Source organism: Anarrhichthys ocellatus, unplaced genomic scaffold (assembly GCF_004355925.1).
Source record: "Anarrhichthys ocellatus isolate YVR2014 unplaced genomic scaffold, GSC_Weel_1.0 scaffold32, whole genome shotgun sequence".
In the NCBI taxonomy this organism is placed as follows: domain Eukaryota; kingdom Metazoa; phylum Chordata; class Actinopteri; order Perciformes; family Anarhichadidae; genus Anarrhichthys; species Anarrhichthys ocellatus.
Window position 1 is genome coordinate 5690267 of NW_022280062.1, and position 23327 is coordinate 5713593.

At 40.2% G+C, this 23327-nt stretch overlaps 1 protein-coding gene across 1 annotated transcript in view; it reads right to left on the reverse strand.

Annotated features, from left to right (window-relative positions):
- Positions 1 to 302: 302 nt before the first annotated feature.
- Positions 303 to 23327, reverse strand: part of tmtopsa (teleost multiple tissue opsin a) — a 40320-nt gene continuing 17295 nt past the window's right edge. The window contains exons 3-4 of the mRNA XM_031865367.1: positions 14516 to 14749; positions 303 to 2205 (exon numbers count right to left, since the gene is read on the reverse strand). Coding sequence (XP_031721227.1) covers positions 1924 to 2205; positions 14516 to 14749 — 516 coding nt within the window. The 3' untranslated portion in view covers positions 303 to 1923. The remainder of the gene's footprint in view (positions 2206 to 14515; positions 14750 to 23327) is intronic.

Sequence of the window (23327 nt, forward strand, 5' to 3'; positions counted from 1 at the left end):
TAAGAAAAATCTAAGAACAGATTTTTGTTTCATTCTAACATAATTAGTCGTTAAAGCAAACGGACATACAAATTAAAGGACCAGTTGTAGAATTTAGTTGCATCCTGCGGTGAAGAAGCAACAGATTTGTCAGTTATGACTATGCTGTTACATACATGTATTACATATCTCTACCATTCATCTGTATACGGCATATCACACTTTAAACCTACTTAATATTGACCCCTCCAGTTTTTAAACAAGTTGTCATCAAAAGAAAGCACTGCACATTGATTTAGATTTAAAAAAAACAAAAACGTTTATTGAACTTAAAAAATATTCAAATAAATTTTGCTTTGGTATCAACTCATGTACATCACAACAAGATCTTGACAGCACATAGAAAACAGTGGCTAAAAATGAATTACAAAAAAATCAATATGCAGTATTACCACACCACTTATAGCTTAGACATTGACTGGACACAGCATCGATGCACTGCTTTTAGAAACTCCGCAGTTATCTTTGTATTGCAAGAAAGAGTGTCATCAGTTATCAAAACATGTAACAAAATGCAGACAAGCACATGGCAATCAATATATACAGAATAAACATATTCCATCAAAAAGATATTTGTTCCGTTGAATAAAGTCTTTTCGTGATGTCCCGTGAGACGCTGGAAAGTTTCCGTTTCTTGTCAGGATTTCCTTTGATAATACCAGTTGTTAAAAGACTGTTGAACACAGTATGCTGACTTTTGTGGAAGCAAATAGTTTAAATACTGTAGCTGATGCCTGTCTGCGTAAACTGCTGACTACTATGTGCCTATAAGCAAGGCACTGAACTGCTAATCATTGTAAAGGATGTTTGATGATCACTTGCACATTAAAAGGGCTTTGACATCAGTTTTTTTTAACACATAGTACGCCCTGTGCTTTGGGTTTAATAAAATCCAGCACAGTTTTAAAAAAAAAACAGATTACACAGCTTTAAGTACACGTGGAAAAGTCTGTCTGAAAAAACATTCCAGAGAGGCATACATTTTCAGGATTTTTGCAGATACCAAGTATCTGTATCATTAGTATGGACTGAAAATTACCAGATACGGTATTTTCTCCAACCTCATTTGCATGTGATACTGCAACAGTGCACATGCACAAAAGTTATTGAAGGAACGTTTACCTATTTCACTATTCCTAAGTCACTATTCCTGACACAACTTTAATGGAGCTAGCATGCTAGCAATGCTACTTCTGACGAACCACTCAATTGAACACTACTTATGCATTTCAAAGTGACGAAGTGATGAATTAAATTAATACAATTACTGGCGGGGAATAAAAGCTAAAAAGACTGATCCGTAAAAATCATTATCAGTACGTTCCCATTACTCTAGTCTCTTACATCTTTTTAATCTTGTCCACTCTAGAAAAGACTTCAAAATGCTGAGGGTAATAAACATCTTGTGGTCTTCAACCTCACTTCGTAACCACATTCAGTAAGCAATCAATACAAAAATACATCTTATCCCTCTTCCTGCACTCAGACACATCTCTGTTATGCCAGAGTGAATGCTTTACTGAACATCACATATTGCACAACATAAATAAGCCCTACAATTCCTCTTATATTACAATAACAGTCTGACTGTGCTTTCTCCAAAACCCGTGATAAGAACATTTAAATGCCTGTTCCTAGCAGGAGAGATTCATGCATTTTCTTTGCAGGGAAACGCAGACTCCCAGCTTCTGCGGGTTTATATTATTCAGAGGCAGTCCAAGATTTGCCACCGGTCCATCATGTCTACTAGCCAGGGTAAAGCTGATGCTTTAAATCCACCAAGACTTTCAGGCTGCTGCTCTCCAAGCCTCAGTTACACCACCACTCTCATAAATAATGACTTCCTTGCTGGGGACTTTGGGATTTCATGGTCATAGCCAATCATCAGCCATCAAAGTGGGCCACTAGTGATATGACAGGTTTGTTGATGTCTGAAGAGGGGCCTCTGGTGACATCTATGGTTGGTTCCACTGAGGGGCCCAGTTGGGGAATGGTGGCGACCGGTTGACCCAGGAAGGCTGCCATGTATAGGAAGTCATTGGTGCGGCGGGGACCAGTAACTGCGAGACCCCTCATGGTCTTGGTGGCAACCTTGGAGGAGCTCTTTAAGCTGGAGCCTCGTCGAGGAGCCTGACAACGCAGTAGGGCTTTGAAACATCTGTAAAACTGGGGCAAGCATACAACACAAACACGTGATCAGAAATGTACTGTAATGCAAAATAAGTCAAGAAACCACCTAGAATGTAAGCCTGGCCAACAAAAATATGTCTGTAGTACGTTGTTGGACATATGTTATCAGAATGCAATACATATAAATGTTACATCCATAACATATATTGCTCAATGTTGCCTTACACATAAAAGATAGATCCCAGTGATCACAGTGAGGCATACAGCTTCTTGATTAAACGCTGGTATCAGTTCTGTACTCGGTTCATAAAGCCCAGGTATCGGTATCGGGACTGAAAACATCACTTCAACGCATCCCAATATTCTACTCCCCGATACATTTGAGGGAAATACTGTACTTTTTACTTCAGTACATTTATTTATAATATGAAATGCAATGCATTGTTATACAGTAGATGTACGAATTAAAGCACTCAACAAAATGACAAAAATTAGCTTTATTGAAGCCAGCTGCAACATTAAAATGCATCTTGCATATAATAGGCTATATATTACAATAGTAGATTAACATTACAACTTAAGAGCCCATTAGTGAGTACTTTTACTTTCAAGCTTTAAGTACATTTTCTTGATTTTTATAGTTGCATACTGTCTTTTAGTAAGATTTTGAGTTTTCTTTAATTGTGGATTTAGTACATTTACTTAATTAATCGATCTTGCTGTGGCTTACTTCTTCCACCACTGCTGTTAATCAATGACACTGGCTTAGTTTGACTCTCCCTGCCTGCACTGTCACCATCAGTGGCGAGTGAGTCGGAACCTTTCATTGTCTCTCGCTCCCCACCGGCCTCCTCCTCTCATTATTTTGCTTTTGATATAATCTGCGGTCGACTGCTTCATTTTTGGAAGATGAATTGTATCGTAAAGTGCTCCGCCAGTACGTACATGCGCATCCCACACTGTCCAAAGCTGTGTATGGTGTGTAGTCTCAACCTGCGCACTTCAAACCAGGTAACCAGCACACAGCGCGAGGAAAAACCTCGCAACAGAGCATCGCTGCTCAGCATGCACAAATACTGTCCCTTAAGCACGGGTCTGCAATGAGCGGGAGCTCGACCCTCCCCGTAGGAGCTGGCAGCTGCTCAATGCTCGCTCTTCAAGGTGACTTTTGAGACTTTGGAGGCGAGGATGGAATAGACTGTGGCTGATGTCTCTGATCCATAATGATCGTCATGCACTCGCATAAATTCGCAGTAAAATTTTAACTCGCGCAATGCAAAAATAATCTGCATCTGTGACCATTTTGGTCACGGTCTTGAGCCCTGTTGCTAGCAATATTCAAACAGCATGACATCCGTTTTTATTGTTTTTTCTTTGTCTTAACATTAACTTTTTCTATGAGTGGTGGTGGGGGGTATAGTATATATAGTGTATAATGTCATAGTATATTGTGTCATAAAGTCTATGTGTGGGAAACGCTGATAATAAAAATGAGGCACCCTGGAGAAGTGCATTGGACGCTCTCTTGCTCTCTCTTCATAAATTCCCAGAGGGTACTCAGGAAGCAGGTTTCTGTGTCTCCATGGTTCTTCACACTGCTACAAGGCAGACATGGCTGGACATAACAACCCTTTGGTTACACAGAAAGAGGGGCGCAGCTAAAAGTAGTGATGGCGAGATGTAGCTTCATTAAGCATTGAAGCTTTCCAGCAAATTGGTTCGCAAAAGGGTTCATTTCTCATGCACACACACACACAACCACCTTGTTGCCGAGGATGTAAAGCAGATCTATTACAGATGATCTCAACCATGTAATTTGTGATCGAGGCTACTGTATTTTGTGCCAGTAATATAATTGCCTTGTGAGTTTTGCAAAAAAAAAGTGTAGAAATAGATTCTTTGGTCAATAATTGTATCATAATATAATAATGGCTGGAGGGGCAATATTAGTGTTCTAAAACTGTGAAGTGGTTTAACTGGGTAGAGGGGAGACTTTATTCATGTTTGTTCAGGAACGATAATTTCTCAATGTTTAGGCTTCGAGCGTAATCAAAGACGTCATTGATCCAAAACAATAAAATCCTAGATACACACTTTTGATTATTCCTTATTACTCCGAAGCCTCGGCGCAGCACGTAACATCACTAGCTATGACTAGCATTCACTGACTCGTCTTTAAAGAGGCTGAGAGAGCAGGCCGACTCTGCCACTCTGGATTTGCATTGTATCAACCTAATGAAAAAGGAAACACAGATAAGAGTCCTTCTGCACTTCATCATGTATGCATGACTTTTACTAAGTTGTAACAGAGTATTCTACACTGTAGTAGTACTACTTTACCCTATAGTTCTGACTACTTCCTCCACCACTGCATGTTAACATTAGCTTATAGAAATATAAACTCGCACACAATTTTCAGATACAGTTCATGTGGCGTTCACCTCTCAATCATATGCTGCTGTCTCACTCTCTTCTCTCTCCGTCCATCATCTGCTCTCTCTTTCTCTTTCTCTCTCTCTCTCTCTCTCTCTCTCTCTCTCTCTCTCTTTCTCTCTCTCTTTCCACTGTGACTTGAAAGTGTGTTTCTGAAATGTTTTCCCCTCTACTAAAATGAGTTATTTAACGTTCTAGTTCGTTTTGGAGCTACAGCATAATGTAGAGTAATATTAATATAAAAAAGAGGCAACTACAGTTATGATGAAAATAAATGCATTTCATATTATAAATGATAAACTACTGCAGGTTAAGTTCTTAGGGGCTGATCACACCTTCCCGCTTAAACACCTTGGCAAAGCAGGTCAGACAAAATGGCGTGGTGCGCCTTTGGAGCGTGGGCAACCCATCATATGTGATTAATGGAAAATGTATAATGCGCTCACTTGCCTGCTCAATGTAGCCCACACATGGAACTATCACAACATGGTATATGAATTCCCCCTTCCTTTTCACATACTACCTAGCTAACTAGCTAGGTAGCCTTACCACATCGAACGGTGAGACAACAGGAAGGCAGTGGTGAAGTAGTGAAACCCGCTTCTTGCTTGATAAAATTCGCTGCCTGGGGCAAGTATGACATTGACGAGCGGCGCTACTTCGCACCTGGTGCTGAAAAGTTGAGAATATTTAAACTTCTATGCACATTTAAAAACTGCTAGAAAAACACGGTGCGTGGTACAACTGAGGAGCGCACGCCAGGCGCCATATAGGAAAACAATAATTTTGCAGACCATGCGTTTCCAGTGAAGTGTTTCGGTGTGATCGGGGCCTCACCCTTTCATCTCTTTTGGAAAAATAGAAAAGAATGATTTGCTTTTTCCTCCTCCTACTCTTCCTGTTGTGAGTCGAGGTCTGAAAGTCAATTGGTTTATAATTGTATTTTGCATGATTTAAGTTGCAATTGATTTTCAGTCTGACTAGATAACAAGATATAATACTATAACGTATTTCTTCACTGTTGACATTTTTTCAGTAATTTCACATAAACCTTTTCAGGGTTACACCTCCACAAAGGCTGTATTCTAACCAGTGCCAAGAGTCCGAACACATGAAAATATTTTGTGGACAGCGGACTGTCTCCAAGGCACAGAGGAAAGGCATTGAAATTCATACACCATCTGTCAGGGTATGATAAATGTACCCCTGGATAAATGTTACAATCCAAGAAACAGATCTGGAAGTCTCAGGATTATGATTTAATGCAGATCTTCCTATTCAACACCAACCTTTGCACATCAGAGCCCCTGTATTACCCAGCTCAAAGTCCAGTTATCTGCTGATGGACAGGTAGGAAGATTCTGAATAATTGAGGACCCAGCAGCAGGTTGAAAGCATAAAAATGCATTCAGGGTATTTGGCTGTACTTAAAATTCCAGGCATCTCCAACCAAATCCAGGGCATATTCACAACACAGGCAGTCACAATTTAGACAATTTTCAAGTCCTCTTACTCAGTTCCTGTTAAATCGGGACTCTGAAGACGCCACTCTTGAGTAAACGTAGTATACTTAGTATACTTACAGTTTCAGGTATACTTATAGTCTACTACATTTTCTCACGAGGACAACATATGATGAAAGCGTTTTGCATCTAGTTGGAGGGAAGATACCACAAAATTCAAATGTGCACATTAAAAACATTTCAACTGTGAACAAAATATGTTGTAACAGGTATGGAGAGAGAGATACAATAGTGGGTTGATGGATACAATAATTAATCCAAACACATTAATGAAAAACAATTAATACAAGTAACAGGAAGATGCTCAGTGAACTTTTAACAATAAAGAAATGTGATGTAAATGTGGGCGTGTGCTGAAAAACCGTACCAAAATTATAACTGGGAAAAAATGTAATATGCTGTCATACTCCTACTAACAAGTAGTGCCCGTGTAGTCAAAGCCTAATATAGTTTATTAATCTGTGCCATAGAGCTCCACAGCTGCGCTGGGTGATGCTACATCATTACGATGAGCAGGTGCACTGCAATCAATCCCCGTCCTGTTTGCTGTAAATACTCTCTAGCGCAGCTGAGAATAGTCTTCAATAAATATACTCTTTACTCCCGTCTGAGAAATGTTTGTCAGAAACTACAGTGACCGGCTGTTTAGGGAAATGACTCGTTTTAAATATTTACATCTTCAGTAATAATCAATGGGGTGCTGAGACCGGGGAAAGTAAAGTATTGATAGACGGACTAACACGTTGCTGATTTTGGTATTTTCATTGGATTCGTAAACAAAAGCAGAAATATAGAATATTGCCAGTTATATCCTTTAAAAGGATAAGTATGGTCTTTGAAGTGGGGTGTATGAGGTACTTATCCATAAGTCATTGTATTACATACCGAACACTGCGGTCGGCACGCCCCCAGTTTGGAGAAGCAGACAAAAGTAGCAGCCATATAGTTAAGCAATGTACTGCTTTGGACGGGGATGAACTTTCCCTATAAATGAGACAACTAAGTACTTTTCAGTTGGAAACATCTCTCAAACATGAATTTTAACAGCACCACAAACTCGTCTTTTTTTTGTTTTTGTCTTGTAGTCATTTGACTCGACATTGAGCTTCTCCTGCATGCAGAGCGGGAGACACCGAGAGAGAAATGCCTCAGGACATCACCAGAAAATTCTCCTCACGATATCTATGATCAACACATGCGTCCCCTTTGTCTGTTTCTTTGGAACATATAGGTCATCTCAGAGCGAGGTCTAGCACAGAGATGTAAAGGAGCAAGGGAATCCACACCTCTCTGTGGTGCTGATGCATTACTCCCTGCTCCCCTCAGCTGTCCAAAGAATATACGAGTAGTAGTAGACGGATGGAAGAGAGGGAGATGGGAGACAACCGAAAAAAAGGTAGAGGATGAAGTTAGTTCAAACACAGGGGCATCAAGGCTAAGGTCAAGGGAAAGGTGAAGGCAATGACGGATAAATGGATAAAGTATGATGGGGAGATGGAAGGAGCGACATGCACTGATGGAGTATTTCAAAGAGAGAGGGTTGGAGATGACACAGGAAGGTTTATCTCAGACTGGTCTCATCTGGTTTGGGTGATGCGTTCTATGAGTGGGGCTGATCCTCTACGGATAGAGCATGACAACAAGAGGGTCAAATATCGGGCATCTTCCAAGGCAATAAGGTGCTCATCTATATTTTAAAGCATGGGAAGGTTTCTCACATTTTTAGGTTTCTATATACGTGACTATACACAGATTTAATTATTACCAGTTCTCACACGGCTCTGCAAGAGGATACATCAAGTCCAACATAACACAATCCGTGCATGTAATATTTGAGGCAATATTTCATGTTCAATCATTGGTTACATATCTGCATAAATTAATAGATCTTACTTATTTTTAAAGAGTTCTTTGTGACACTGCTATCAAAAACCTGTCAGTGCAGTGTAACCCACTACTTCCATTCAACGTTTACGTGACTTAATTAGATCCAATACACTTCCCGGTGTTGTGCAGAATCCTGCAGATCGCAGAGTATGAAGCCGGAAAAATAATGAGTGTCAAGACAGGAGCGTGTGAACAGAATGACAATCATCTGATTTCCTGGCAAATCCCCAATTCAGCAAAGGGCTGCAGTGTGTTTTTATATTGTGTGTATTAATCATTTCCACACACACGGTTGCTGGAATTTTCACATATCACAGTTAAGATTTTCTGCAACTTCTCATTTCTGTGATGGAGAAGAGCAAGTGACTTAATCCATCCCAACAGATCAGCTCCCAGTCTCAAACATGATTTGTTTTCTTCTGTAAGCAAATCTATCCAAGTTCCTGTTTTAAAGTGGCCTGAGGATTGAGATGATTTTGAAATGATTAAATAAGCAGCTCCCCTGAAACCAAAACGTTGGTTCTTTTTGATGATGTTCGTTATGGATTCCTATCACAACTTTTTCAGAGGCACCGTGCTTAAGTAACTACAATAGGCATTTACATATAAGCTACAGTAATTCAATTTGAAAGTTTTCATTGTCAAGGTGCTGAGTGCAATACAACTGTAACTGTGATTTCTGCCTGCCAAGGACTCACTACACTGTTGAGTAAATCATTGTGAGTTGACATTGGCCTTTGCCTTTGTCTTGGTTTTAATACCTGCGTACCTGATGAAGAGCCCATTTGGGCCTGAAACATGGTTCTATTTCTCATGTAATAAAAAATACATTTTATAAGGAGTGTTCAACAGTGTTGAGATCTTGGGAGACAGAAATAAAGAAATAAGGCCATTACATTTTCATGTTAGTTCCACTATGCCTTGTTAACACATTCTTTCATGCAATCTGCATCTGCAGAGACAGGTTTAAGAACTTTATGATTTATCATTTGCTTAATAGGTTTGAATAGATGATGCTGGACAGAAACAACAAGTAGCTCATCCAATAGCTCGCTATAAGAGCTTTTATGACGTAACTTTTACAAATAGTTAAATGATAAAAGCATTATTTACACGTCTAGAGATTATAGAGAGAAGGCCACGAATCTGACTTCATCATTAAACAAGATTTTACTCTGTTAATCTAGCAACAGAAAATATCATCCTCACTGCCAACAAGTTCACTACAGTATGAATCAAATCGGTAGTATTGCTGGCTCTTGCCTTTTGCTGAGATTAGCAGAACGGTTTTGAAACCACAAATCGACTAAACTAAACTGTTATTTATTTCTGTCACGCTCAAACACAAGGAAGCACACACACACAAAATATGAATTCTTATTTACTAGCAATGTGTGTTTTTTCGATGCTTTATTGACCTCCAAGATAATTAATTATTGAAATAACTCCGGTGATGGACTAGATCACTCGGAAGATCACAGAGCCTGTCAAACTGTGAGTTGTGTTGAGGCAATTCACAGCGATGAGATGTTGATGTTATACCACCCGTCAGTTTGTTTGACATGTTATTTAGGAGAATGATCCTCTTGACAATAAGTAATTTATATTCAGGAATGATACACAAATTGCAGGTGCATCAAGAGATTACTTTGGAGCTCAGCTAGGCTCATGCTGTGTTGAAAAGCTCCACAGCTAAAAATGACTTGCCAGACCTTTTGAATCTGCCCACTCCACCGAGTTCGGGTCAACTGATTGTTTTGGCATCAGCAATTTCTTGATATAAGAGTAATCGACCATTAAGTCATTAATGGTCGATCACTTAAGCCATTGTCAAGCTGTTGTGAGCTTTGCGCTGGAACAGAGTAATGATGACAACAAATGAGACCACTACAGGTGACATTGACGCTGCTATCGAAGGTTTTCTAATTAAATTCAAAGTTCCGAATATCACTCTGCTTGGACTTCTGGGAAAATGTATTATTTATGTGAAGTCACTTGCCTGGCCAAGACATAGGCTGGCACATAACCCCCTTTTAAACTACAGATTGTAGTTTTTACACAGTTTTTGAACTGATTAAAGAAATGGGCTGTGAATTAGTGAGCCTTAAAGGTGCTGGTGGATTTTGCTACCTTTGGACAAAGCAAAGTTAGCTGTTTCCCCCCTTTTTCCACTCTATGCTAAGCTAGATGACAGATGTGAGAGGCACATCACATTTCTCATCTAACTCTCAAAGAACAGTGAATAGACTCATCTCAAAAAAACTGTTGAGATATTCCTTCAATGTTTAAGTCCTCTCCCATGTACACTATTTTGTGTAACCACACTCGGCGAGCATACAGTACAAACCATAATGTATTCACATGAAATAAAAAGATGATTCAGTGTGAACTTACCCATAATTCGTGCGTTTTTCTGTGCACGTCCCTGACATCCACCTCAGGCCTCTTGTCTGTGAGCGCCGTTCATCGTGGACAAACACGCGCCAGCTGCTACTTGTATCTGTACAGCATTTTTAGTCTTCAACTCGCCTCAACTCACAGTTTCCATAGTAACGGGCTGGGAGGAATTGAAGACTGAAAATGACATACAGGACATTCGGTGTCCTTCTCTCCCGCTTTTGCTCTCTCACGCCGTCACGGTGTCCCTGTAAGGTCGGATAGCTGCGGCGTGGGCTTGAGTCGGAAGGCGGTGTGAGATGGAACAGATGGGAGTGCAATGGAGGCTCTCGTATACCTCCAGCTGACGTTGCAACATCTGGAACAGGGTGTAGTTTTGTGTTGATTTCCAACTTCACAATATAATAACTTTTGACCGTAAGAGGAAAGTTTGAACTTGAAAGTAACACTTGATTTGCTTTGGAAGCTGTGATAACATTTACTCTCCAATACTCAGTACTGTATATAATTCTCTGTCTAGTACATGAAATTCTGAGTCTGAAGAGAATATTTTCTAAAACCTTTAGACAGCATTTTGTGCTTCACTTAAAAGAACCGAATGGGATGATAAAGATTACATTGAGAAGAAAAGTTCTATCAGTCTGCCGCAGTGGGAATGGAAGACAATCCGCTGGTTATCTATGTTATTTTTTTTTCTCACCTTGATGAACAGCGTGGCGGGAAAGAACATCTTAAATCTAAAGTGTGAATGTACGGTTCTGTACAAAGACTTTTGCAAGAGAGAGGAAGTGGAAAAATAAAGTACAAAGTTTGACAAGTTAAGTTCCAGACCAAAATATGACTCCTAAATCTAGGAAATGGACATTAAATGTCTTAAACTATAAGGCGTTCAGTCGGTGAAAGTAATATTGTCATCTTTTATCCAAGGACAAGAGTCGCTTGCAGTTACCTTTGCTTTGGATTTGATATTACAAATATTTGATATTAATGGTTTTAAGTTCTTTAAACAACTTTGGCCTCCGTTACTGAGGAGTTACGCTTCGAGGTTGTATGACAGCTAAAAAACTTAATACACCAGGTACACACAGCAAAAAGTCAATATCTGCTTTTGTACTCTTTTATAAGTTGGACACGAAGAAAGTTCAACTCAATTTTCGACTAGGCCCTTATTTTGCTAGTTTGTCTATAATGTGGATGGATTTTGTTCAAATTGCAGCGCTTCACCCAAACACACCCAGAGAGCCAGGACCGTCTCCAGCAGTCAAACCCAAAATCACATTTTTGATTAGCCATTGCTTACAATATTGCAGCATAAGGTATAGCTGAAAAGTACTGACTGCTGCAGTATGCTGATGCTGCGTGCATGTCATATGTTCTGTAAATACAATCTGTCGACAGGGAAACTTCCCTGTGGGAATAACAAGTAGGATCTGTGGACATTTTTGCAGCTGCTGTTATCACATACTTGGGAGAACACAGACGCAAAGCATACAGCAGTTCCATATTCACGGAGGTTGGCAAGCCATTACAGAAATAATTGCTCTTGTGCATTTGTTTGGTTTAATATTCATAAACGATTGTGGATATTGGCGTGTCAATGATTAATGCAGGCTTTAAGACTAAAACAACCTGAATATAACACAAAGGCAGCCAGCAATGTTAATGAGGAAGTGTGTAAACAAAGGAACTGGATTAACCTGCAAGGATGTCCCAGGGCCTCTCTATTCTGATCATTCTTATGTGGTAATTTGACTTTAACTTTTTTAGGATTATAGACCATGTATAGTAAAAATTGAAAAAATGAAGGCCCCTCTACAAAACGGGTCCTCAAAATGAGGTAATAAACAGTTGTCCACTATTATTGTTGCAGTTTATATCGTGTTTTCAGGGTTCCCGGCAGACAAATTGCCAGCACGTGGCAAACAAGACATAGTAACGTGGCTAGGGTCTTCTACTGACTTCTGGCCGATGGGCTTGCGATACCCTGGCTTTTGTGGGGTTTCCAAACAAACTGAGTTAATCCTATTATCACAAACTAATTGCCACACAGTGAACATGAAGCCTTCAGCGCCCCTGTCAGTGGCTCCATTTTGGCTTGAGACCCCTTTTAAATGAGGCAAAGGTTATATCTTCACTTTGTTCCTCACTTTTCAACAATTAAACCAAAGAGTAATTTTTGTCCCCCTCAATTGTTTCATTTGAATGATTTTAGAGGCCTGAAGAGGTCAAATTATCCATCACTTCACAAGAAAACAAGCAAAAGCAATTTATGGAACGTAATTATTTTTTTTTTTAATCAACCAGTGTCCTCTCAGATTTATCTTAACCCCCACGTCCAATAAGGGTCTAGGGCCCAGTTGGTCATCCAGCCTTGGTAAACTATTTTAATAAAGTAATAAATGAGTGATCAAACTCTGAATTTTGTGATGATTAATCAATCAAGTTATTAACAAATTACTTTCAAATGACTTTCAGAACTAAGTTGTTGTAGCTGCTAAAGCAGTGAACTGTAGCGACTATGTTTAAAGCTCTACAGTGAAGCAAGTTATTTAATAACGCAAGCAAAGCCTGAGTCGCACAATAATGTGACACTACTTTAAAGGTCTGCTGTGATTAATTATTTGCATACAAAGGCTTTGTGTCCCACAGTCCTTAATCAATACTTCAGTATGTATGTATGTGCATCTAACTTCAGATGTGGTTGTCCACATGTTGGCCACTAGTGGCATAGCACAAGGAATGATGGATGAAACATGTTTGATGGTGGAGTTCACGTCCCAACCCTGACTGCCTTTTAACTTTCATCCTGTCTCTCTGGCCCTCCGGCCAAACAAGCCTGAGCAGGGCCAGCGCTATCTAGTTTAGAAGCTGATGGCCCAAAAAGTTTAGCATATTCTGCACAAGTTGGGGCAGAAAAGTTTGGGTTTGTAATTTTCTTCCAAAACATTTTTTTTTTTTAAATATGCTGAAAGTCTATCTACGTCCCAACAGCAATCAATACATTGTTTGGTCACTGTCAATCAAATCCGATCAAACCACCCACACAGTCCTGATGAAGCGGATAATGCAACCTAAAGATGTGTTTTTTTTAAACTTAGTTTGTTTCTTATTTAGTTCGACATTTTGGGAAATAAGCTTTTTAGCATTCTGGCAGATAATTAGATGAGATGAGTTGGCTAGATATCTAAATATAAAGCTACAGCCAGTAGCATCTTTGCTTTGCACAAAGGGGGAAACAGCTGGCCTTCCTCTGTTTGCAGGTCACAAAATATGCGTACAAGCTTCTCTAAAGTGCATTAACACATTAACACGGCGTAAAACGGCAATACGCGTATTTTCCCTTTTTTTACCCTTGAAATGCTTAATTTGAAGCCAAGTTTTGAAATATTAATATTATTCAAGCCGTATATTAGGGGAATACACAACTTGAAAAAGAAATATGTTCAGCAGTTATAATGCTAATAAACCTGTGAAAATGAAGAGATTAAATGTAACAAAGTAGTAGAGCAGTTATAATAATAGTCCCAGGCCACTTATAACAACAAGCTCAAAATGGGAGCTCCAAATTAAAGATTATAACTCCTTCAGTGATTCATCAGGAGGGCATGGGTCAAGGTTAATTGAGCATTGTGAGACTAATTGTCAACACTTCAGGCGACGGGTGACTTCATGACATTGCAAATAACCCTTCTGGTTTGACAAACAGTCAGTTACTAGGAATTGGTTAGAATCACATGAAAGGCTTGAGTTGGGTGATTACAGAATATATTTGATTTGCCCAACGTGGCCTCTGTCGTCTTATTGAATTGTCGATGTCATTAAATAATTGGATGTTGGACCTTGTGATGCCACATGATGCACCTTTGCCTCAAATCTGTAACAAATAGCTGGATTCAGATGTGGAAAAACACCTTGTTATTCATCATTCATACACAGGTACATAATTTAGATTATTCAGTGTCGAGAAGGCACTGGAATAACATCTGATGTGAATAATGAAACAATGACTCATTTCCATTATATCAAACCACAGTGAAAACAATCGAGACAACTGGCCTCAGTAGGCAAGATGACCTCATCCTGCAGCAGCCCCACCCCACTCTCACCTGTTTATTCATAAACACATAGATGACTGGGTTGATGACCGTGCTCGTCTTTGCCAGGACTGAGGGGATGATGCTCGCCACAGGCGTCACCAGTCCCGGCGGCCCGAAGGTGGCCATCAGGGCCATGATGCCGTACGGCAGCCAGCACAAGAGGTAGCAGATCACCATGATCACCACCATGAATAGCACGCGCTGCTCACGTTTCCTGCTCATGGATGGATTGATCCCGCTCACCTGCAGACAGCCAGGGAAAGAGAGCGAAGATAAGAAATCATACTTTAGTGAGCTAGTAATGACACAAAGTGCTCTGACACTATATAGGTGTTTGACTTTTGCTGCCACAAGGCATCCATTTTTTCCCTATTGGAAATAGAAGCTAGAAAAGGAGGAGAGGAATCTAGGAAAAACAATGCAGTGAGTGACAGAATAGAGTGCATTCCAGAAAGGTTGAAGTGGGGGATTGAAAGGTGTAGAGAGAGGAACAGAGAGCTGCCTTTTCTTTGTCTATTTCTACAGAAGAGGAGGAGACAGAAGAAGCAGAAAATGACAGTGCGCTTTGTTAATCCTGCTAAATTGGATTTAGGTTGTGCAAATATAGACAAACACACATTGCTTTCATACAATGTGTGTTCTCATAATTTACACAATTCTGGATTATTACAACTTGGGTTTCATTAAGTTTTATGCTTCCACTCTAGCGACAGCCAGAGTTGTCGAAATTTCTCAGCAAAGCCTTGAGGAAACTTCTTTGAAGTTGGCACAAACTTTGACTTGAACTCAAATGAATGAACTGATTCGATTTTGGTTTTCAAATGTCACGGTCACTGTGACCTCATGTATGTCTCCTTCTCGTGAATGTGATATCTCAGGAATGTCTGTCAGGAATTGTATTACATCTGGCACAAGCATCCACTCGGATTCAAGGATGAACTGATTTGGTGGTCAGTGACCTCTCAAAACTCATTTTGGCCATTACTCATACTTTGTTGCTCATGCTTTGACAATTTCACACAACTGTCTAACAGGATAACATTATGAAGTGCTAAGTTTTTGGACAGAAATGATAAAAACTGCAACTTTACTGGTTGTCAGAGGCATAAAACGGCGAGGTAGTAATTCTAGTTTTCCCTGCGGTTTGCTGACCAGCAGGTGATAAGGATTTGATTTGATTTCTGCCTCTATGCTTGTTTTTCTCTTTCACACTTGTAGATGAAAATGCCGCCTTGAAAAGAAAAAAAAAAAACTCTTTCATTTGGAGGCAAACTTTCTTTGTGCTGCAGTTTAGTATTTTTGCAAAGATGTGAGCACACTTGGTCCCTCTTCTGGAATTTGACCATCATTCCCATCGATTTTCAGTGATAATATTTATTCAACTATTTAAAGCAATAGATTGACATTTGTATAAAATACAGTTATTTGCATGCTTGCGGAAAGTTAAATGAGAAGATGAATACTACTCTTATATGTGCTTGTTGCTTGTATGTACAGCCAGTGACCTTCACATGGACAAAGGTCCAAGCTGACAAAAACGTTCATCCTCCACAACCTTGTGTATCTCTACCTGGTGGCCACATGTCTGCAGCCATCACTCAACTGTCCATGGAGGCACACACCGACAGGGAGACACTTACAAAAAAAAATGCAGGTTTTTTTTTCTCTGTTTTACAAGGGAGGTGAAGTGAAGTGATGGTATTCTAAGAAAGTACCGTTCACATGTATATAAGTACATTACTGAAGGGGAAAAACAACATATCAGTCATCATCCCCCCCAAGAAAAATATTCTTCGCTCTGTCTCTCTCTCTCCTTAATGAAACCCCATATTTCCATAGGTCTCCTCTATATGTAGATATTTTCATTTTAGCACATATATGGTATATACATATTTATTCGTGTTTATAAGGGTCTATAAAATAGGATACACCGTGTGTTAAGGTGCTCTTTTCCTGCATTGTTCAGTGCACATTATACTGACTATGATGTAAACTCGTGCATTCCTGTAGACTCCTGTGTTGTCACTCATTACATTTACATTACATGCCGCAATACTCACATTGCAGCATTTGCATGAACACATTAATATAGCACTCGGCTTTCACCAGACAGGCAGATTCTTTGCATCTGAGGCTAGTCGGCTTGTTAGCTGGTCTTGTGTTAGAGCCCAAAAATGCACTGTTTAATCCATTCCATGCATCTTTGCTCTTGTGTTTTCGGTTTTGGAAAGAAACTCTTTATAAACAAGGTATCTCTCTTGCCCTCATGCACAATGTTTCCAAAAAAAATCCAAAGCTTGACAGACCCGCTGTGCCTAGCTACAGTTGCCAAGCTATGATTGCACAATCCCTTATTGGGAAGGGGTTTTGTGACCAGCCAATTACGCCAAAGAGAGATAAGTCCATCACACTGACGCCAGTGGGACCAACTGAATTTGTTTTCGACTCCCTCTGCCATCAAATCCGTAACTTGGCAGGATAACAGCATGGCACAAAGTTCAATAAACAAGGTCCTGTGAAAACGCTTATGTTGGATAGTTTGAGGCCGGTATAAACTCAAACGACAACAAAAACATAACTTCAGATTCCAACAACAGCCAATATGTCTATAAACTGCTACATATCCTGCCAAGAGCTTAGTGACGGTTCAATGCCTTCTGTATATAGCTCTCCTAATTTATTGGGTACGCTTATAAAGTGATAGTTTTTGGAATTCATCCTTGTCAGTTTGGTCAGTTGTCTTTCTGGCTTTGGAACGTTTCAGTTCTACTTCCAGTTTGGTTCTGTTCCCACCCTGTAGACTTTGTCAGCTCTGGAGAATAGGCGGCTAATGGCTTCAATCTTGGCTCTGATTAAATAAGTGAAGTGGCAGAGATCACAGAGAAATTGAGGAAATGGAGAGTGAGTGCTGAATGATTGCAATCAAAGGCTGGGTAGCTGGTGAAGGGAGCTAGCTTACTCATTGACTGCCCTACCAGAGAAGCCGTTTCATATGCTAAGCAGCCATATCCCTAAAGCCGTATAATTCATATTTATGTGTTGTGTCCATGTGACGGCACAAATCTGTTGCGGCCTTTTGTGAAGATGACAAGAAGACAAGCTTGGTAATGAGCAATCAAATAACAGGAGGTTTTTGATGACATGATGTGTTTCACTAAGCAGACAGCGAACGGAACAACAGCAGACCCCTTCTTTTTAGCTTTGCATAATGACAGTTTGAAATAGAGTTGTAAATGCTGGGCAGTAGTCCAATGCAGCACTGAGGCACACAGAGTGTCGATAGACGAGAGGGAAAGAACTTGTCGAGAGCTGTTTGACGTGAAATGTTTGTCAAGAGAGAATATCTTCACAGCACTTCACAGACTTAATCAAATATCCCACAGCTATTTGTCCTCCCTGACAGAAGGAGCATTGTCTCCTCTTGAGTCCCCGGCGGGCTGTCAGTTATTCAGACTGATCATCTGACCAGTATGCCGCAATGTTAAAGTGAGTTTTGAACCAAAATAGAATGAAGCTTGTTAATGCTGTAGGTACATGAAATGGCTTTGTGATTTCAACATGTGTGTCTGTGTGTGCGTATACTCTGTCCATATTTGTAGTCTGCTTGTCTTGTTCCTGTCACACATACCAGTTGGTTTTCATATTGCAAGTGTACTGTGTGTGTGTGTGTGTGTGTGTGTGTGTGTGTGTGTGTGTGTATGTGGGTAATCGTCTGTTTAAACGTAACCAACATAAAATAAGTATTTTGACCGATTATTAAAGGAGAATAACTGGTCCACCTTAAAGATAGAAGAGTTTGTAGCTTCGGGGCTGTGACCTCTTGGTGTGAATAATGACGTTATTTGTTGAGAAGAAATGGCGGCAGCAGAGCGACGTTGTTGTTGTAGCACCACAATGCCTTTTAGGGATGAGGTTGGGGGTGGGTGGTTGGGTTGGTCTTACAATGACAACAGGGTCAGTTGTTTACATTTGGTCTCCTACGAAGTCTATGTTGTTGTTTTTAGATTTTCAATTCAATTTATTTTGTATATCACAAATCACAAATTTGACTATGATCATGTCTGCTTGTTGCTTATCTTTAAACAACGTGTAGTGAAATGCTTTTGTGCCTAGTGATAAAGCAAATACAAAAGAATAGACTGGAATACTAGACAGAAAAATACTTTTCAAAAATAAACGATAAAACAATAATCGGTACGTTTAGGAAAAATTAAACAGTGACGTAATGAAACCGTATAAGTTTGAAAAAAATATAACCACCTATCCATACCGAATATTCTATAAAATGTATGTCAGGTGATTGAAGAAAGTCACTGGTTCACTGGCCTAAGGGTAGAAACTCCTCATCCTCTCTGTTTTGGCCTTCAGGCAGCAGAAGTCTCTCCCTGACAGCAGCAGAGAGAACAGTCTGTTGTTGAATTCATTGAGGTCTTCTATGATCCTCTCATCCCTCGTCCTGCAATGCCGGCTTTTCTTCAATTCAACAGGGGAATTTTACTGTGATTCATTTAAAGGAAATTAAATGCGTTCATCCACAGTTTTACAGCTGCTCCCTTGACCACAAATTATATCCGATCAGACAGGTTGCATTGAAGTTTCAAGTGTGAACACTATGCTGGCGCAACCGATGACAAAAGTCACATTGAAAAGACAGGTGTTACCACGGCCAATGTCACCCGCTAAAGCCTTATGTTTACTGTAGACTGCCGTATTTATAAGGCCATGTGACCAACAGTGATGGTGCGTTTCGTGTTCTGCCTAAAAGCATGAATGTGTGTGTTTTCTGCTACGCTTACTTGTTGCTTTTCCAGATGACACTGAAGTTGATATTAGGAACCTGCTTCCAATATGTGTCTGTCATGTTGTCTCTAAGGGAGAAAACTGACATCTACTGTTGAAATTCGCTGTCTGTAAGCAAAGCCGTCTATTCTAATCACAGCATGTCGCATGGAAGCGGATGAATAATGGCGTGTGAAGTGAGATAGACGGGTAAACTGTGCGTTGTCTCACTTGAGAAATCTGACAGTTACACTTAACTGGAGGCATTTAGCTGTTCATGTCATGCTCAGAAGAGGAACTTAGGAGTGAATGTTAAAATCAGTTCACAGTTAAAGAGTCGAGCATAGCCCTGGGTGAGGAAAGCTCAGATTTGATGGGGATTTTTTTGGGAGCGCGAACCCCCATACTTGTGTTGTGGCTGCATTGTGAGCTTTGTATGACAGTTCCTTGTCTAGAATAAAGTTAGGGCTCCTGCAGGCTTCAGGCAGGAGTTGTTACAGTCTTGTCAGTGGAGATGGAAAGGTCTAGTGGAGGGGGAAAGTGCTGCAGAGTCCTAAGATCCATCCTATCCGTATTGTTAGTTTTCAAAGAGAATAGTTCAAGATGGAGTTGGGTTAATTTCAGGCTTTGCCGGTTCAGTTAATGAGCTTAAACCGGTTTGACTTTATGCAAACCGACATTTGTCAATGAAAAGTAAAACTGTGCCAAAAGAGTGGTGCAGGAGTACGTCAGTAAATCCCACTCGTGAATTTAAAAAAAGGCGGTTGCTAACAAGTGACTAAATGAGACTACAAAACGTCATGATGCCTAAATACTTGCGCTACGCTTAGTGGTGGTGACATAAAGTCATACGACCATGGAGTAGTTAGTTTATATTGTAATGTTAACTTTTTGCTTCTGCCGATTGTATAGGCTTAAAGAATCATGGAAGTAATGTTCATTTGGGAAGATTATCTTGCTGAACAAAACTTGGAAGTATAATAAGCTTGTGATTTCCACATAGCTTTTTTTCTGCAATAATCCAAAATCCAATGGTAAATCCATTTTGGCTTTTTGTCGAGGGAACCACTGCAATGTTAACTTTGAGGGTTGGACTACAAAAACACGCCGTCCCTGCAGCACTCTATACGACAACATTTTGTATTTGAGTCCGACAGAAGAGGTGAGCTGAAATATATAGACGAGGTAACATGTAATTGTATTTTGACTGCCACTTCAACTACAACTTATTTCAGTATTTCAACAATTCCAGCAACAAACACATAAGTTGTTTTTTTCAGAATAAAACAGAACAAAATACTGTGTTACATGACGGTCACAATATCCTGTTATGGTTTAAAGAAATGTTCATGTTTGCGCACCAGATAATCCTTATTGGAGGCAGCTGGCGAAAGGGAAAACAGCAGTTTATTTAAAAGCAAATATGGGCTGTTGGTGTAATTAACATTGTGGACCTTCAGGCTCAGTAAGCATTTGTGTTGATGTGGAAGTCCTCTCTGAAGCTATATGACACACTATATGAGATTAGCTGCTTTTTATGGCATTACGTTTATGTCTCAGGAATGCCTGGAAGTAATATCTTCAAATTTGGCACAAAAGCCCATTTGGACTGGAGGAAGAACTGATTTTATTTTGAAGGTCAAGGTCACCATAAAATGGTTCTGCGGGTGGATGGAGGAGATACACTGACAGCAGGGCTCAAGTAAGGCAGAAACAAGTCAAGACATAAGTCTTAACTGTTTATATTTCAGAAACTGTTCAGTCAAGAACTGTAGAGTCACCATGTACTAAACTTTATTTCTCTATACCCTACAATACTCTAATTTCTTCCTCTCTCTCTCACTTTATCAAATCAGAGTGTGTATTTGCAAGCACATCACGATATGATATATTGCAATACATTCTTTTTTTTTTTTTTACTGAAAATGTAAAAATAGAGCTAAAAATACAACTTGCTGTGCAACAGGCCGGAAGGTCACTGGCCTTCCGGTCACTGAGGCAATAGGCAGCAATATTTAGCATTTCGAGGCAATGTAAAGGACATTTTAAATCCGTTTCAAACATGATTTAAATACAAATAAAAAATGGATCAATACTAGATACACTATTGTCGACAAAGAAATATTGCGATCGTAAGCTATATTGATATTTTTGCACAGCGCAAATGTCTGGAAAGTCTTTTATTTCTGTTCATTCACTAATATCATGAAAAAGCAGATTGTAAAACAATAATGGCATTCAACACAAAAAAAGTACTTCTTAGACAGGGAGTTACACACGTATAACAGAAAACAACAATCAATAACGACTGCCGGTGTCTCCGATTTTACACCACAATCACACCAGATGCCCCCAACCCCCCCCCCCCCCCCCTCACACTCCAAGTATGCTTAGTTAATCCACATAATCACTTAATTTTGAGTCTTCGGACCGGCTAACTGGATTACCTGGATGTAGTGGGCGGTTGCCAGACCGGCTGCTAAAGATCACATCAGCCCTGGGAAGCAGGAGGCAGTTGGTACCTTCTGCGTCTCCCCCAGCTGCTGCCTGCACCAGACACTGACTATTACGATGTGAGATTGGTGGTGGCGGCGATGCGACAGAAAGCAGTCAGTGTGAGCCAGACATGGGGGTGAGAACATTCAGGGGAAGATAGTTTTATAGCTTGAGAAGTGAAAGTGCACAGGAGGAAGGAGTGGGACTGGTGCCGCAGAGAGAAATGAGAAAAGATAGGTGGGAGATTGTAAGTCGCAAAGGAGAGAAATGGAGGCCGATAGGGAAGAGCTGCATGCAGGCAGGTTTAAAACGGATCGCTGTGAAGGAGAGTCCTGTTATAGTCAATGGCAATCAGCAGAGACTCTTAAGTTCCCCCTCTCCTGCTTTTGGCCAGTTGTTGTGGGAGTTTGCCCCAAGTTGTAATCAGCATGTAAGCCCACAAACTTCAAATACCAGGCTGTCATGTAAGTGCACTCAGCTAAGCAATCTGAAACAAATGACCTTCTCCGACTGTCTTCTTTCAGCTGCATCTAAGTTTGAAAAGCTGCAAGCCAAAAACTTATCTTGTGACTGTTGGATGTGACTAAAGTTATATGGAGGGGAACAAAATAAGAGGTATATGATCTGTTGCGGGCAATTTTCTGTTAAAGTTAATTTAATGAGGTGGAAACTTCCAAACTTCTAATGCGACAGCTCACTAACCCTCATAAAAACGGATTCCTTCTAACTGACTTCTTTATCTGATCATTTATTAAACACAAGCATTTCATGTGTCGCTATCAAAACACCCCTAACATCTGGCTCCTGACTGAAAGCCGGTGCTTTAGAAGACCTACAGGGATTGTAAATGTAATAAAAGGGGCTCATTTTGAGTCGGGCGTCGCCGTAATTGTTGAATATTCACAAGTTTAAGAAGTAAAACCTTGTTGGTGTCCATTTGGAAGGTTCCTCTGTATGATTTTTCTCCTGTCGGCGGGGCTGGTGACAGCTGAAGCTTCACACAATATCAAAGCTAAGTTGGATCCTGGCACCAGAACATGAACGCCTCAGAAAGATACATCCTCACCAATCTGATCGCACTTTTCACCCTCCCATCATCTTCCCCCCCCCCCCACTCTGCCAGAGGTGGGGAGGAAGTGCAGTCACCGAGACAAGACGTTCAACTGATGCTGAGAGTCATATTAAAACATGTCAGCGATTGTACGAGTGACATCTCTCCTCTGAAATGACTTAGTTGAAGTGGTTGAGAGAGGGGGGAAATAGTTCTTGAAGCCGATCGGCTGCACAACTCCAGTCTCTTACTGACGGTGCTTTGGGGCTTGCACACAAACACACAGATACACACACATACTATACAGAAATACACTCAGATGTATGCTTTCCCTCTGCATGCAAATGCAGTCTGAAGAACTTTTTTTTTTTTTTATCAAAATAGACACCTAGATGTAAAAACAAACATATAGTAGTCAACTCAAAGAGAGGACTTCTACATTTTAACTCGCCTCTGGGCACCCAGACAAATGGTCACACGGTACAAACACACATC